The sequence below is a fragment of the Diabrotica virgifera genome, chromosome 2 (genome assembly GCF_917563875.1).
Source record: "Diabrotica virgifera virgifera chromosome 2, PGI_DIABVI_V3a".
NCBI classification, from domain to species: Eukaryota; Metazoa; Arthropoda; class Insecta; order Coleoptera; family Chrysomelidae; genus Diabrotica; species Diabrotica virgifera.
In genome coordinates, this window is record NC_065444.1 from 565,710 (window position 1) to 584,542 (window position 18,833).

The following is an 18,833-nucleotide window of genomic DNA, read 5'->3' on the forward strand; positions in this document are numbered from 1 at the left end:
ATGTTTTTTTTACACAGCGCTAAGGCTTCAACCCGGTTCAACACCGCGGAGGTTTAGACCTTCTTTGTGTTTTTAATTTCTTTCTCTTTTTTATTTTATAATTTATTATACTTCTTTATTTATTTTTTTTTGTTTTTTTTTCTTTTTTGTTTTTTTTTATTTTTTGTTATTTTTTTTGTTTTCTTTTTCCTTGTTTTTTTCTATTTTTTTTTTGTATACATATTATTTTTTTATTATTCATTTTTTAATTTTTTCAATATAAATTTTTATACAATTTTATTTTTATTACCTCCCTGTAAAATTTACTTAATAAAATTTCACAGGGAGACAATATTACAAAAGTATAAACATAAAACAAACAATAATTATTGCTAAAAAACACATTCAACCGGACTCATTCAGTGCAAGTTAAATTTTCCTCCTAGTCCTTTTTAAAACCTCCCAGATGATTTGTTTAATCTTGGAATTTCGACGAGACAAATATAAAAGAGAAGCATTATTTTGTGGGAAAGGTATTTGTTCTTGAATCAGATTGTGCATCAAATACTTAATTGCATCATCATTATGTTTGCATTCAAACAACCAATGATTAATGTCATCAACATATCCATTGCAATCGCAAAGATCCGATTCGGATAGATTAAATCGATAGAGGTATGTCTTGACAGTGGCATGATTAAAGAGACATCTAATAAACATGGAATATATATTTCTATTGGGATAACTTCTGAGCGCAAAAGGCTCAGTAGGTTTGTTATGTTATATAGGGCTTTTACAAAGTTATAACCAATTTTTTATGAAAAACGTAACAAGTTAAGCTCGTTGTATAAATAAAAATAAGCAAAACAACAATGGTTTATTGGTGCTATATTTTTTTGTTGATTGTCAAAATTTATAAATATGGTTGATATTGCTAATTTTCCTTATATAGAATACAGGGTGAGTCAAAACGCAAGTACATTCTTTTCTCAGAAATTTTAAATGGAGCACCCTGTATTTTATATCACCATCGAAAAGTATCATTACCGTACTTTAATTTTTGTATAATATTCCCTATGCCTAAATTTGTTAGTTTTCGAGATATTTTCATTTTTCAGAGCAAGTTATTAATTAAGGTGTTCTATTTAAAATTACTTAGAAAATAATGTACTTGCGTTTTAACTCATCCTGTATTCGATATAAAGAAAATTAGCAATATCAACCATTTTCATAAATTATGACAATCAACAAAAAAATATGGCATCAATAAACTATTGCTGTTGTGCTTATTTTTATTTATACAGGGAGCTGAACTTATTACGATTTTCGTAGAACATTTGTTATAACTTTGTAAATACCCTGTATAACATAGCAAACCTTTATATTTCTGTGATGGAGAAGTTAACAGGATTTCGAATATAAAATAAAATATAGGGTGTTCCATTTAAAAAAACAAAAGTTTGGTCTGCCACAATGATATCGAACACATTCTAACTAATTTTGTAATGTGAAGCTAAAAGTTGGCTACAAGTTTTGTTATTAACTTGTATTGCTATCGATTACTATAGAGGATCTACTAAGCTTTATCATACTAATCAATCTCCTCGATTTTGTATTTACCTGTACAGGTGTGCTGCGCAGTAATGAACGCAACCTGTATCAGCAGCCAGATGGCCGGTACGGTGTTCGAGGAAGCAAAGGGAACAATATATAGGAAAGAATCAGCTGTCTTAAAATAGTTTCTAGAAAACTTTGCTAGCTCTCAGACAAAAAAAAATAAAGTCCAGAAGACTTCAATGGGCTGGACACCTCAAAAGACATTCCGACCAAAGAACAGCAAGGCTGGTATGGGAGGAAGTCCCAACTGGAAGAAGACCACGCGGACGCCCTCGACTACGGTGGCGAGATAATATAGCAGGAGACCTGAAAGCTATGGGATGGAGGTTGTTCAAGACAGAAAAGTGTGGAGGCATGTTGTTGAGTCGGCTAAAACCCATGAAGAGTTGTAACGCCACGGAGTAAGTAAGTAAATATGTTCGCCTTGTAAAGATTACCTGGTGCTATAATAGGAAACATTTCCACATCGTCCTCGTATATTGTGTCCATCTTCATGGACACAAACTCTAAGGCTGCAAATACTGCTATAAGATTGCACATGTACACAAACATCAACGAAAAAAACATAAAGCTAACTTTTCACAGACGCTATACAACTTTCACTTCGGTATTATGCCTCATTGCGATCAAACTGCCGTCAAAAACTATATTTATAAATGGATTATCGGCATAACTGGGCATATTTATAAAAACATACACATGACGAAATGTACAATTAATTTTTCGGTTTCACTGTATTTCTTACAACATTTTTTACTTGTAATGCTATTTTGTATTTTTCTTCGTTTCTTAAACTCACTTCAACGAAATGTTTTTATCACAACGATAACTAAAATCCCTAATTATGCCGATATCATCAGGTCTTGCGATATGAACGGCGTTTTAGCCATTTTAAATAGGAAATAAAGACAGAAGTGACATTTCTTGAGAATTCTGTAAGACCAGAAAAGAAACTACTTTTTGATATACCTAGTTGTTAATTGTTTCTCTAGAATATTAAAAATATAATAATATTGATGAAAAAACTGGCATGAATATAATTTAAACCAATAACAAACAAGAAATAAAGTAATTAGATAAGTTTTTGTATTACTTTTAACACGTTGACTGCCATGGAATTTTCAGAAATCTGGTCTAAAATGACAATTTGATTTAATCACATTATATTATTTAAAACTCGTAATTGTAATGCATACTTATCGTCTTCTTCTTGTGGTGCTTTCTCCTTTAGTGGAGGTTAGCGACTACACTGGCAAATCTGTCTCTTTCCAATGCGGCTCTAAACAAAGATATTGAATCAAGACCGGTCCAGTATCTGATATTTCTAAGCCATGAAATCTGGCGCCTACCGGGACCCCGTTTTCCTTCAGTCTTATCCTGGATGATCAGTTGCGCAAGGCGGTACTTTTCGTTTCTCATTATGTGTTTCAGGTAGCTAACTTTTCTGACTTTAATGATTTTTAGCAGGTCCCTATCTGTACATATTCCCTCTATAATTATTTTAGAATCTCTTTTGTCGATTCCGATGTCGTTCAATCTTTCTATCAAGGTTCTGTGCTGCACCTTGTCGAACGCGTTTTCAGAATTTATAAAATAGACAAAAAGTTCTGCTTGCTGATCTTTTCACCTTCGTGCCAGAGTTTGAAGACAAAATAGTGCTTCTCGTGTCCCCATACCTTCCCTGAAGCCAAATTGTTCTTGACCGGTGATCTCATAACATCTTCTATATATTCTGTTTTTTATGATTCACAAGAAAAACTTCAGAATGTTATTTAACAGACTTATAAGGGGGAAGTTCTGGAATGATTTGGCGTTCTTCTTTTTGGGCAGTGGTAAGAAGACGGATTCAAGCCATCTTTTAGGGATCGTTCCTGTACTGTAAATATTATTAAATAGTCCAAGAAGAAGGTCTCCTCGTTGATAGAACTTCAATAGCTCAGCTCGTATTTCATCTTTTCCTATAGATTGGTTGTTTTTTAGTTGACGTAGAGTTTTATCATTCATTTTTGATTTACATTTACTCTGTGTGGAGTATGAAGGGAACCAGTCTCGTTGGAACTTTACCGCGCTGAGCAGATGTGACGTGAATTGTAAATTGTAGAATTCCCTCATCTTCCTTAGTCTCAGCATCCATATGGCTTGCAAATTGTAGAAGCCTCGGAGGTGTAACCAGAGAAGGTTCCCATTGTTTTCATTCTGGTGGGATATGTTATATGCCATTAGAGTGAAAACTTAGTCTTTTAAAAAAATAAAAGTTTCTATTGGGGTTCGAACCAGCTCATCAGCGCGGTTGGTATTGGGATTCATTCGCCTTAAACGCTTCGCCACGGAGACAATGTGTCATTATGTGCGAAGATCGACTAACTAAACGGATTAAACTTTTGACATTTTTGAATTAAATCAAATTATTTTGATTTTGAATTGAAATTATTTAGAATTGAAAAAATACAACAAAACATAGAGTAAGAAAACAATATATTAGGTGAACATTGATAGAAATTTTGATGGTAATCAAATTATGTAAATAAAAGTATTACATACTATGTATTTTGGTAGGTTCAAATAGGTAGGTACCTATGATACATTTACAATTATTACGTATACCCTATTCCACGAACATACGCCTGCTTTGGATTATTTCGACAACGAATATTTTACTGTGCAAAATAAGAAGAACGAAAGTAAATTGCAAATTACATTGTTGTTTATTGGAATAATTATTAGCGCCACTTACTTCCGTACTTCTTATGTTGCACAGTAAAATATTCGTTGTCGAAGTAATCCAAAACAGGCGATGTTCGTGGAATGGCCCATACCTGTTGCTTTTAAAAACTATTTAAAAGTCACTACAATTATAAACTTTTTTGTTTCTGTCCTTACAACAATAAAACTAATATATTAAACATTTGTTTACCTTCATATTGAACAATTATTTATTATTGACAGATTATTTTAACACCCAATCAGAGCCCGTATAACGACTAATAGCATACTGTCGGTGTGTGCATGCGCGCAGATTAATATAAATTCACCCTCAATCTCAATCGCGCCTAAAGAAGTATAACTTCAAAAACAAAAAAGTATGAATCGTTCGGGATTTGAACCCGCAATCTCGCGATTTCTCGATCTCTGGTCCAATGCTCTACCAACCAGGCCATCAAGGCGCATGTTACTGACGTTTCAGATATACATAATTACACATCACGGTGACAAGTGAAATATAAAAATAGGTGTTTTATTATTTTACGCCCAAGAAAGACAAATCCAAAGACACAAAATTATAATAAATAATACATTTACTAAAAAACACTAATATATTATTTTAATGGCTAATTTGCGCTGATACATAATTTGAAATATTAGCAACTAAACTTCATACTGTCTGTGTGCGAAAAGCTCTTATAGCTACCCCTAAAACCAGGTGGCTTAATCACATGAAGTAATACAAAGGATGTCCCATTACCCAGGGCATCCAAAGTAACATTAAGATCAACGCCTCCCCATTCGGTATGCCCTTGGCTGGGGTTGATACGAGCATGTGTGTGTGTCTGTGTGCGCATGCGCGCAGATTTATGAAAAATTTTACTCTCAATCGCGCCTAAAGAAGTATAACTTCAAAAATTGTAATAAATATATATAATTTCTTATATAACCAAATAAAAAGTTTATACGGAAAGATTTATGATACTTTTGCATAATTATTTATTACTAATAAATGCATTTTTTATTCACTTTTTTTAAACCAAGTGGAAAATATAGCTAGCTCATGGTCTTTCATTTGACACCTGTGGAATGGTTCTAACGTCATTTTTTTTCTGACTTATGTTATTGCAAAAAAAACGCTCTCTGGGATAAACAATTTGAATAAAATTTAAACAATTGACTGAATCGCTTTGAAATTTTTATCACATATTAAGCACCAAAGAACCCTTATTTGACAAAAATTTCAAAGCTGTACACTACTTTTTACAACAGTTATTGCGAACATAATTTTTTTTTCAATTCCGACCATTTTTCGCAATTATATTAACAGTAAATGAGTATATCAAACTTTGTAATACGTCATTTTAAAGCTTTTCCCATAATCTCGAAGATATTTGTACTAAAAAAACCATAAGTTTCCCTGTTTTCCATTGATTTGAAAAAAAAAGTGAAAAATGTCATTTTTTGACACTTAATTGTTTATAAATAAAAATGGTCGCCAGATCCTACGCAGGAAATAGTTACAAATTGCTCTTACAGGTATTTCCTGTCGAAAAAACGCTTCAGTACCCTGGCTGTTTAAGTGACATGGAAAAAACCTTATTACCCTGGACTATACGTGCTTACATGTATTTCGGTTTTAACTTAACCTCATCGGAGCACCTGTGTAGAGGCACTAGGAAGAATATCATTTATTAAGGATTTAGAGACTAAGAAGTAAATACTTACTCGTCGTCTTCGCCGCACTAGCTGCCGCAACCGCAGCGAAGTTACCGCCCATCGATGACGTCGTTAGGGACTGCACAAGCGAAACGGGAGAAGCTTCTCGTCCTGGCTGGATCTTGTTGCCGACAGCGTTGCCGACGGGCGTTACTATGCCGCCGACGACGCTGTTCGCCAACGATACCGTCGTTTTGCCCACCGAAGGGGCTAACGTCACTCCTATAGGATTGATAGCCGAGGGGGGCGGTAACGACGACGTCACCGCTCCTATACTGCCCACCGAACTGTAATTTAGCAGGGAATTGAGGGGGGTGTTCGTGGTGGACTGGCTATTGGTTACTGCTCGAACCGGCATTGGTTTGATAGGCTGCAAAAATGATGTATACTATAAATTAATTAATAGTAGTATCCCAGTAAAAATAAAGCAAATCATAATCAAATAAAAAAGTGGCACAGTATGTTCATACTGTTTATTAATGGGAAATAAGCCACAATTTTACCAAATAAATGATTTTATTAACGTTTCGAAGCCCAAATCGGGTTTCGTTGTCAAAATACAAAATACTACTAAAATAAACACAAATGTTGTTGCTAAGTAAAAAAAATTCTTCTATTCTAATAATTTATTTAATCTGACTCATTTATATTGGCAATTCAAACGTATATTATACATTTTAAAGTAGAAGACTTTAAAGTGATATCCGCCAATATTTATGAGTTGCGTTCTTGGGACGACTTTACTAAAAGATAGTTCATTCGATTACATGAAATCAATCCCAACTCAAGAATATCCGTCACAAAAAAAATCATAGCATGTGATATGTCTTTAAAAAGACAACCAAATGCAACGATGACAGTAAAATTCTCGCGTTAGAGATTCCATAGTAAATCACGAGGGAAAACCAGGAAAAAAACCTCGTGATACTATCCCGACATCGTAAGTATTTGGTCTTACATTTAATTTACTTTCAAAAAACTAATACCAAATTCTGAATTTAATATGTTTAAATTATAAATAATATTAATAATACATAGATATACAATAAGTAATACTAAAATATAAAATTTGTACCAACTCGATATGTTTTTGTACTACTAATCGTGGTATTTTATTTCTATTGACTTCCTCTTTCAGTATGGGTAACCACATCCTACCGCATTCTACCGAGGAATTTGCGACACAATTGGTTTCAATTAGGTGAAACATCAAGACCATTAAACGTTAAAATAAGTGAACATAAGTCTTATATTAAAAATAGAGAATTTGATAGATCTCAAATATGTCAACATGCATGGGATAATGAACATACGAGTTCAGTGGAGAGATTCAAGTATAGTCCTGAAAGAATCAGATTGTAAAAAGAGAAAAATCAAAGAAGCGGCTCTAATTATGCTAAATGAAACCAGAAAGAAAATACCACGATTAGTAAGCCAATAACATATCGAGTTAGTATAAATTTTATATTTTAGTATTACTTATTGTATATCTACAATATTTATATTATTTATATTATTTATTGTATGTATTATTTATATTATTATATTATTTATATTTATATTTATATTTATATTTATATTATTTATATTACTTATTGTATGTATTATTAATATTATTTATATTTAAAACATATTAAAGTCAGAATTTGGTATTAGTTGTTTGAAAGTAAATTAAACGTAAGACCAAATACTTACGATGTCCCTCGTGGTTTACTATGGAATCTCTAACGCGATAATTTTACTGTCATCGTTGCATTTGGTTGTCTTTTTAAAGACAGATTACATGCTATGATTTTTTTGTGACGGATATTCTTGAATTGGGATTGACTTCATGTAATCGAATGAACTATCTTTTAGTAAAGTCGTCCCAGGAAAGCAACTCATAAATATTGGCGATATCATTTTAAAGATTAAATAAATTATTAGAAGAATTTTTTTACTTAGCAACAACATTTTTGTTTATTTTAGTAGTATTTTGTATTTTGACAACGAAACCCGATTTGGGCTTCGAAACGTTAATAAAATCATTTTTTTGGTAAAATTGTGGCTTATTTCCCATTAAAAGTAATTTATTATAAAAATGCCACAAGAAAATAGCTTCAGAACAACATTCATACTGTTTTCTGTATTTTTAAAATTGAATAAAGTAATTTTACTACTACTAATACTACATGTCGGTTTATAACGTTTTCTGACTTCCAATCGCCACTTCGTTCGGTTGTTCTCCGTTTCAAACGTTAGAATCAGTATGGTTGTATATTGCAAGCGGGTTTGCCATTCTGTGAATTATCATACATGAATCCTCCTTTAGTATTCCGCAGCAGTTAACAGCGATAATCCTCTACAAGTACCTGCCTAATACTACTTTTCACGGCCGAAGTCGTGAAGAGCGGCAATGTGTCAGAAAATGCTCATTTAGTTCACATGAGGTTATCCTTTTACACTGCATAGCATGTTTGACATACGGTATAGGTAAAATGCCATCCAAAGTTGATTCCGTGTACTCACAATATGAGTAAACTAAGAGAAAATGAAAGACAGAGAGTATTTTTTGTATAATTTTGCTTAGGAAAACAGTTTTTTTTATTAAGAGCAGACCATAGGCCTCTGTGAGCCCAAGAGGGTGAAACGTATGTAAGATAATGGGTGCGTTCGGACGACCACAGCGGCTGGACAGCAGAGTAAGCGATAGCTGTCAGACGACACCGCTGGGAGATTTACTAAGCTTTCCATATTAGCGCTGGATACAAGCACTAAGCTGCTTTGCGCTGACAGTCAGCCGCTGTGGTCGTCCGAACGCACCCAATGATGGTCGCCTTTGAAACATCTTCTTCTTCTTCTGGTACATATCCGTTACAAAAGTTGGCAATCATCCTGGCAATGATAATCTTATTAGCTGCTGCCTTGAGAAGCCCCATAGTGGATGCCACAAACCAGGTCCTCAAGTTTCGGAGCCAAGATATTCTTTAAAATGAACTATTTAGATGGGAAATAAACCACAATTAAATTGAAAAAATAATTTTATTAACGTTTCGACGCCCAAATCGGGTGCGGTTGTCAAAATACTACTAAATTAAACAAAAATGTTGTTGCTAAGTAAAAAAATTCTTCTAATGATTTATTTAATCTGACTCATTTATATTGGCAATTCAGACGTATATTATACATTTTAAAGTAGAAGACTTTAAAATGATATCGCCAATATTTATGAGTTGCGTTCCTGGGACGACTTTTACTAAAAGATAGTTCATTCGATTACATGAAATCAATCCCAACTCAAGAATATCCGTCACAAAAAAATCATAGCACGTGATCTTGTCTTTAAAAAGACAACAAATGCAACGATGACAGTAAAATACTCGCGTTAGAGATTCCACAGTAAATCACGAGGGAAAACCAAGAAAAAACCTCGTGATATTATCCCGATATCGTAAGTATTTGGTCTTACATTTAATTTACTTTCAAAAACTAATACCAAATTCTGACTTTAATATGTTTAAATTATAATAATATTAATAATACATACAGCCCCTGGCCATATTATTATGACCACCTATGAATTTTTATAAAAATCAACTATTCCACTAACTACATTTTGTTTAAAAATTATTTTTAAATTTAATATTGTTAATATGTAATGTTAATGTTATGCATTAACTATAATATATTTAATAATAAACAGCAATAAAATATTTGAAAGTAGTACATATTTATATATATTTTATTATTTTGTTAAATTCCTGACCTAAATCACATATAAAATATTTCGGAGCTTTTAAAACCAGAAATATCCAGTGAAAAGATCACAGACAAAATTGTTTTGATTAAAGAACTAATATATCATTGGAACCACAATGACAAAATGAAGCAAAGTGAATTTAACTGCATTCAAAGTATGACTAGCGGTAATCAAAGTTAAAGGGGGCCCAACAAAATATTAAAAAATATATAAATATGGCATATTTTCAAATGTTTTATTGGTATATATGTATAATATATTTAATAATAAACAGCAATAAAACATTTGAAAATATCACACGTTTATATTTGTTTAATATTTTGTTGAGCCCCATTTAACTTTGATTACCGTTAGTACCCGTCTTGGCATACTTTGAATGCAGTTAATTTCACTTTGCCTCAATTTGTCATTGTGGTTCCAATGATTTATTAGTCCATTAGTCAAAACAAATTTGTTTGTGACCTTTTCACTGGAAATTTCTCATTTTAAAAGCTCCCAAATATTTTTTATGGGATTAAGGTCAGGAATTCAATAAATTATTAAAAAATTTATAAATGTCTAATACATATTTTCAAATATTTTATTGCTGTTTATTATTAAACATATTATAGTTAATGTATAACAGTAATATTACATAACAAAAGTAAATTTAAAAGTAATTTTAAAACAAAATATACTTAGTGAAATAGTTAATTTCTATAAAAATTAATTCATAGGTGGTCATAATAATATGGCCAGGGACTGTAGATATAAATTTAAAGAAAGATCACGTGCTACGATTTTTTTGTGACGGATGTAATCGAATGAACTATCTTTTAGTAAAGTCGTCCTAGGAACTCAACTCATAAATATTGGCGATATCATTTTAAAGTCTTCTACTTTAAAATGTATAATATACGTCTGAATTGCCAATATAAATGAGTCAGATTAAATAAATTATTAGAAGATTTTTTTTACTTAGCAACAATATTTTTGTTTAATTTAGTAGTATTTTGTATTTTGACAACGGCACCCGATTTGGGCGTCGAAACGTTAATAAAATTATTTTTTCAATCTAATTGTGGCTTATTTCCCATCTAAATAGTTAATCATAAAAATTCCACGAGGAAATAGCTTCAGAACAACATTAAGATATTCTTTTTCTTCCAACGCCTTTTTTGCCATTCACCTTTCCCTGCAATATGCATTTTAACAGGTTATATTTTGTTTCATTTCTGGTGATGTGACCGAAATAATCTAATTTTCTTCTTTTCACCGTGCATATTATTTCCTACTCTTTGTTAAGTTTTTGGAGTATTTTGGCATTTGATATTTTGTCCATCAATGATATCTTAAGAATTCGTCTATATGTCTATCCACATTCCTAAAGCTTCCAGTCTCTTCGTTGTTGCTTCCGTAAGATGGAGAATATATATAACATCGGAGGAGTCTGAGTTTCAGTTCTAAATTAAAATTGTGTGATTTGAACAGTTTGGACATTTGGATGAACGCTGGCCTTGCTTTATCTATTCTAGCTTTTATTTCTTGGAAGTGGTCCCACTGCTCTTTAATGTAGGCCAAGGTACGTGTATTTTGGCACACGTTCTACTACTTTTTGGTTGATGGTAAACTGCACCCTTTGAAACATAATGAAATATAAACTGTCTTTAATTTTTTTTTTTAATTATAAGTAAAGAGATACTTACACACACCTTCTGTTCTTTGCCTACAACCTTTTTACTGTCGTCATTCGAGTTTTCTCCGGAATGGTTGTTGTAATTATGCAGGACGCTGTTAGCCGCCGCTGCGGCAGCCGCCGTCGCCAGTGACGTCATCGTTAAGGGCACCGAAGACGTGGGCGGTTGGAGTGGCGGTGATGATGAGGGCGGGGGCGACGAACCTGAAACCATCATTTTTATCAAACATTTATTTGAGAATAAATTACAACTACACCTCCCGGAATGAACCATGGTCGGTGACAGACGCTGTCCTCGCTCGTACACTGATCTTTCTTTACACAGACAGGGTTTCTCTCACTAGCCATGGTTCGCTCTGTAGGCTATTGATTATGCACTATAGAAAGGAACTACAACGTTAATGGGGTTTTATTATTTCATATCGTCAATGAATCTCTATATATTATGAAAAAACAGCGGAGTGCTACCATTTAAAGGGGTGCGTTTTTGAGAAATGGGTGAATTAGTCCATGGGCACAAGTTACACTAGGGTGAGTTCTATGCACTTTTGGTACAACCACGTCTACATAAAAATTGTTCGTGGTTAAATTTCCTATCTAGATATAAATTTTTAAAGTCAAAGATACTTTTTTTACAAAAATATATTCAAAAGAAGAAGCACAAAGAAACCCAAAAGAAAGAAATTTTGTTTTTTGTCCCATAACTTTTGTCCACGGGAATATAGGTATAGACATTGCTTCACAGAAAAAAAACTTAAATATTTTGTCTTTAAAGTGATGTTTCGTAGAGGTCATTAGGATCTACAGTTTTCGAAATATGATTTTTCAAAGTTCGCCACTCACAGCAATTCTGGGCAATTTTCCTTGTTATTTCGCAAATATTGTTCCGTAACTTTTTTCTACGTAACTTTAGGCATATGTAATGGTACATGTAAGAGGAATAGAAATCAATTACCTTTAAAATGTTCTACTGTATAATGTTGTACGACTTCTTTTAAAGAGGTTATCTTTTTCAAGACTTTAGACTTTTAACGAGTTTTTTATTTAGATTTAACGAGTTTTTACATTTTTTACGATTATTTTTTAAATTTCCCATTATAACTTTTTTTTCTACATTTAGGTATATATTATATAATAAAAAAGAAAGCTTATTTTTGAATAAGATATGCTTTTTCAAAATGTAATAAGTACTTGCAACGATTTTTGATTTTAGGATTATTTTTTAAATTCCTCATTATAACTTTTTTATGTAATTGTGTGCTATGATTGAATCTTATTTTTTATAGGTAATACTTTGGATCCACTTGACTCGACCGGGCAAACTTCAAAATATGGATTAATTCCAATATTTACTGTGAAAGCTCCTGCACCACAAGCTTTGCTTCAAAAAATAGCATGTAAATGTACTAAAGGATGTACAAAAAACTGCGGTTGTAGGAAGATAGGAATTAGTTGTTCAATATTCTGCAAAGGTTGCATGTGCATGGGTACTAATTGTGGGAACTCATAAGATAACTGAGGTGTCAGAGGAAGATATTGAAGCTAATCCTAAAGAAGAGATGGACTTTGATTTTGAAATTTTTTTAAATGTCAACGTTTAAATAATTTTAACTAAAATGATGTTTTCTAAGACTAATGTTTATGTAATTTTTGTAAAAGAAATAATTTTAAATAATACAGGTAAAAAATATCAAAGAATCACTCGGTTTCCATTACATATTTAAATATAGATGATAAACCATTTTAAAGAACAGAAAGTAAGCCCTCTTTATTGGGCAATATATAGTATATTCATGTACAAGAAAAAGAAAGTTATAATGAGAAATTTCCAAAAAAGTCGTAAAAAATGTAAAAAATAATATTTTTTTTATATTAGGTATTAAATAATATATAATATACAATATAATATTATATTATATATACTATATATAATATAATATTATATAATATATAATATATTATATAATAATATTATTTTATTTTTATATTATATTATAAAAAATCTTTAAAAGTATAAAAGCTTGAAAAACCATAATCTCTTTAAAAAAAAGTCGTACAACGTTATACAGTAGATTATTTTAAAGGTAACTGATTTCTATTCCTATTACGTGTACCATTGCATATACCTAAAGTTACGTAGAAAAAAGTTACAGAACAATATTTGCAAAATAACAAGAAAAATTGCCCAAAATTGCTGTGAGTGGCGAACTTTGAAAAATCATATTTCGAAAACTATACATTCTAATTACCTCTACTAAATAACATTTTAAAGAAAAAATATGTAGGTTATTTTTCTGTAAAGCAATGTCTATATATATCCTCGTGGACAAAAGTTACGGGACATAAAACAAAATTTCTTTCTTTTGGGTTTCTTTGTGCTTTTGCTTTTAAATATATTTTTGTAAAAAAAAAGTATCATTGACATTAAAAAGTAATATTTAGATAGGAAATTTAACCAGGAACAATTTTTATGTAGATATGTTTGTATCAAAAGTGCATAGAACTCACCCTAATGTAACCTGTGCCCAGGGACTAATTCACCCATTTCTCAAAAACGCACCCCTTTAAATGGTAGCACTCCGCGGTTTTTTCATATATAGATGTCCATTGACCATATGAAATAATAAAATCCCGTTAACGTTGTAGTTCCTTTTAGCTCTCTTATTTTGAATATAATCAATAGCCTACTGGGAGCTGTATGTAATGTGCTTACACAATTAAGCTTGTCACGCACGAAGAACTATTCTATAATATATTTCTTCTTCTTCCTTAATAGGCTCGCGCCTGTTCCATCTTCATCCAGGTTGTCACACCATCTCTTCCTTGGCCTTCCTATACTCCTTCGGCCGTTTGGTGATCTGTCTCATGCTATCTTTACCAGTCTTAGTCTTCCTTGTCCCAATCTGCTTATATGGCTATACCATTCTTTTTTTCTTTTCAGTGTCCAGTCATTTATGTTGTCTATATTACAGCTTTGCCTGAGGTCTGTGCTACCTTGTCTGTCCTATAATGATTTTCCTATGATATCTAGGAGTATTTTCAGTTCCTGTTGGCTTTGTTTATTTGTTGGGCAACTTCCGCTTCTGTATCTCCATGACTGTGCATTAGTACTCCCACAGGTAGCAGCTACTTCTTTCTTGCTAGATTATTTTGCTGTCCACTTCCAGCTTGCACATTATTGAATCTTTAAGAGATTATCGTAATTTTTGTTTTATTTGGTGATATTATCATGTTAAACTTCCTTGATGTTACATTAAATTGATATAAAACTCTTTGAAGGTCATCTTCACTCTCAGCAATAAATATGGCATCATCTGCATAGCATACTATAGAGATAATTTCTTCACTGATTCTGTACTCTATACTCAGGCTTCTAACTTTATGAATAATAATACGATGAGGTTGAACAGCAGCGGGCTCAATGAATCTCCTTCACGTATGCCTCTTTCCACTGGTATCAGCTGTGTTAGTTTGTTATTAATTCTGGCCTGCATGTTATTTCTCCTGTATATGTTTTCGATAGTCTTGATGATGTCTGATGGTGTTTCGTTTATATAACAGTTGAATTACGTCATTCAGCTCTACAAGAATGCCTTTTGTAGATCTATGAAGCAACAGTAAGCCGAGATGTTATATTCTAGTGATTCTTCCATGACTTGCCTGACGACAAAAGCTACATCGTTACAGGATGGTCCTTATCTAAAGCCTTGTTGTTCATATGCGCGGTCTTGGTTTCAAAATAAACATTGCTTGTGAATGTGGAGGCAAAACTTCTTTGTGTTTATGAGGATTGTGTTTGCGTCTTCTAATCGGCTTTAGTATGTTAAATTACTGCTTTGCAAGGTCGTTAGTGCCCTCTTAAACATATTACATCACTTTAACCTTCGGATGACCAAGCAGGGGAAATTGTGACCCCAGCGTATGTTTTTCTTTAATAAATTCAAAAGTATTTTTAATTTTTAACTCATTATTTTTTTTATTTGACTTTAATATCATTCTAAATATCCTCATATTTTGAAATAAAAAAAATTCCCTATATTTTACGAATAAAAAATATATTCTGAAGTTGATGTTTAGTAAAATAGCGTCTATTATGTGTAATTACAAGTAGTTTTACGCTAATGACGTCGACTTTGCAAAGTAACAAGACACTTACTCAACATACACACTACACATGACACTAATACTCATTTTGTGACTGGCTGAATGACATAAAGTCCATGCCAAAAAAAAATTTAAAATTAAAAAAAAAACTTTATTTTTTTGTTAATTGTCATTTTTGACCTGGGGTCATTTTCCCCCCTTGGTCATCCGTGTAACAAAAAAAGGTTGGTCATCGGAAGGTTAATACAGTAGAACCCCGATTATCCGTGCTCCTCGGAACCGGACGAGGCACGGATAATCCGAGCATTTATTTCTTATATATAATACATATATGTATGTATATATATATACATATGTACAGCTGGTTCCTAAAAAAACTGATATGGCTCTTAAAGCGTATTTTGTAGAAAATTAAGCAGTGTATTTTGAAGGATAAATACTTATTATTTACATATTGTCACTGCCAAATTTTAAAATTTGTCAGATAACTTATTCTGTTCAACTTCAGAAAATGGCTCCACATGCTAGCAAAGAACTAAAAGCAAGAATTGTAACGAAATTAGAAGATGGTTGGTCACTATCTGCCGTAAAGAACCATTTTAACATAAGCAGAACAACAGTTTTTAATATTAATAAAAGATGGTGAGAACAAGAAACTCTCGAAAGAAAGCAAGGTTCTGGAAGACCAAAAGTATCTACCGCTCATGAAAGTATGCTTTTGGAGAGATTAGAAGAGAATCCTTTTGAAGATGCGAAAACTGCAAGAATTCAAAGTAATATCAAAATTTAGACCTTAATAATTATTGCAATTTATGGATTAACCCCCTCTGTGGCTCAGTTGTAAGAGCGCCTACCTTTGGATCGAAAGGTCTGAATGGTCGTGAGTTCGAATCTCACCAGGGTCAGGGATTTTTCGTTTATTATAAATTAACACGTTGACGGACAGAACGTCTATAGACGTCTAATTTCCATTGATGTAATGTGACACAACGTCTATATACGTTGCATTCTTCCCTATTCTACTTTGCAAAATACATGTAGTGTCACAACACTTGCTTATGCATTTGACGCACTGCCCGCCAACGTGTTAATAAATGAAAATTCTGTTCTTGTGGGATCGGTACTCACCGGAGGGACCGCAGACGTTCGAATACAATTAGCGTCTCTTTGCAAAGACAATGACGTTGACTTTGCAAAGTAACAAGACACTTACTCAACACACACTACAAATGACACGAGGTACCTGATTGCAAAAATTCACTGTACCCACCATGCCAATGGCCATTAGTTGTCGAGGCATTAGCTAAATAAAAAAAAAATTATGAATTAACACAAATACAGTCGGAAAAATGAAAGAATACCCATGAACGAACACATCAATCACATATTCTTCAGATTATTAATAATCTCTCATTTGACATTTATGAAAAAAAAAACAGCAAATACAAAATATGTGATTGATGTGATCGTTCATGGGTATAGGGCTTTTCATCGACTGTCATTTGTTTCGAGCTTCTGTCATGTGTCACATAATATTAATATATCTACGTCATACGTCTTTAGTTTGTATCATTGGTATACGCTCTGAGCTTCGCTGGTGTCGCTCCTGGCGGATTACTAATTCAACTTTCACCGGTAATTTTTAAATTTATTATTTAATTGCTATCGCTTAATATTTACAACGCAAATAAATTGTAATCGATTTTTTTAAGATTTTGCTAATCATTTTGACGTTCTATTGATAAAATATGAATTTCTTACTTCGGATACTTTCACAATTATCGTGTAGATGGCGCAGATTAATTTATAATTACATATTACGGAACATTAAAAAAACTTAAATTCAGCATTTAAAACGTAAGTATATTTAAGGTAAAAATATATACCACAACTTTGACCAACTAATATTTTTTATAATTAATGTTTTTAATGTTTTTAATTTAATTGTAAATTGTTAAAAGCTGAAAGCTACAGAAATCATATTTACTTAACAGAATTATCAATAAGAAATAATTTGAAGGGATTTTGGTCATTTGTGAATTCACGGAGAGGAAAGCCCTCTATGAGGGACCGGATATTGTAAATCTTTTTGCAGAATATTTTTCTACAGTATATTCCACTCAAATATGTGTCATACCCAGTGACTCACCTACATTTGGTCTTACTAATCTTGCATCTGGATGCTATGCAATACGGTCGACTAGAAGGGAGCTTGGTTTTGCCCAAGCAAGAACTGTGTACTTTGCACTAGTAGAGTCACATCTTAGATTCGCAATTCAGTTTTGGGGAGCGTGTAGTCAGGAGCTTTTCAGTAGTGTGTTTTTGCTTCAAAAAAAGGCAGTACGCCTGTTGTGCCAGGTAAATTCTAGAGAAACGTGTAAACCTTTATTTATTAAACACAGTATCCTTACACTTGTATCTCTTTTCATTTTGGAAACGGCAAGCATTATTTTTAAGAATAAACATCTATATGAAAATAATAATCGATCTGGACGATTTGCTAGCAATTTAGCTTTGATTACACCTAGAAGCACACTAGTCAGACTCATTTATTTTTAACGGCATCAAAATTTTTAATAAACTACCTAGTGAAATAAAAAATTTGGAAACTATTAGAAAGTTTAGAAATTCATTAGATAGACTGCTCGCTAAGAGGGCCTATTATGATCTGACAGAATTTTTTGAGGACCATTGGAGCTGATGTATTTGTGATCTTGTGTATTTTTTTTTTTTTTGTCAATTTGTTTGTCATTATTGTTTGTGATTTAGTTTTACAGCTTGTAGTTTGTTTGTTTTTTATTTTTGACAATACTACATATTTTGTAGTTGTTATATAATGTAAATGTGTTATGTGTTATATTTTATATTTAGTCATATTTTAATTTAATTTATTTATTTAAAACTCTTAAACGGTGTTTGTCAACAAGATTTTTTCTTAGACAATAAACATATATTCTCTCTCTCTCTCTCTCTCTAATCTGACTGGTTTCAACATAACTATATCTGATATTTATCTAAAATTATCAGAACTGGATGCGAATAAGGGTCCTGGTCCTGATGGATTGCCTCCTAGCTTTCTCAAGAACTGTTGTTTTATATTATCCAGACCTCTTTTTCACATCTTTAATCTATCCTTAAATATGGGTGAATTTCCAGAATGTTGGAAAAATAGTTTTTTAACACCCATTTATAAAGCAGGAGATAATTCATTGGTGAATAATTACAGGCCCATTAGTATAATTAGTGTAATACCAAAGATATTTGAATGTTTTGTATGTGACTATCTTAAAGCTTCAC

General features: G+C 32.2%; 1 protein-coding gene across 6 annotated transcripts in view; it reads right to left on the minus strand.

The window, feature by feature from the left end:
* LOC114335665 (CCR4-NOT transcription complex subunit 3) overlaps window positions 1-18,833 on the minus strand; it is a 75,623-nt gene that overhangs the window by 40,964 nt on the left and 15,826 nt on the right. For 3 of the 6 annotated variants that reach the window (XM_028285938.2, XM_028285937.2, XM_028285942.2), the window contains 2 exons: window positions 11,443-11,636; window positions 6,028-6,406 (listed from right to left, as the gene is read on the minus strand). In XM_028285938.2, the coding sequence (XP_028141739.1) occupies window positions 6,028-6,406; window positions 11,443-11,636 (573 nt within the window). The remainder of the gene's footprint in view (window positions 1-6,027; window positions 6,407-11,442; window positions 11,637-18,833) is intronic. The other 3 variants (XM_028285941.2, XM_028285939.2, XM_028285940.2) reach the window with 3 other exon arrangements.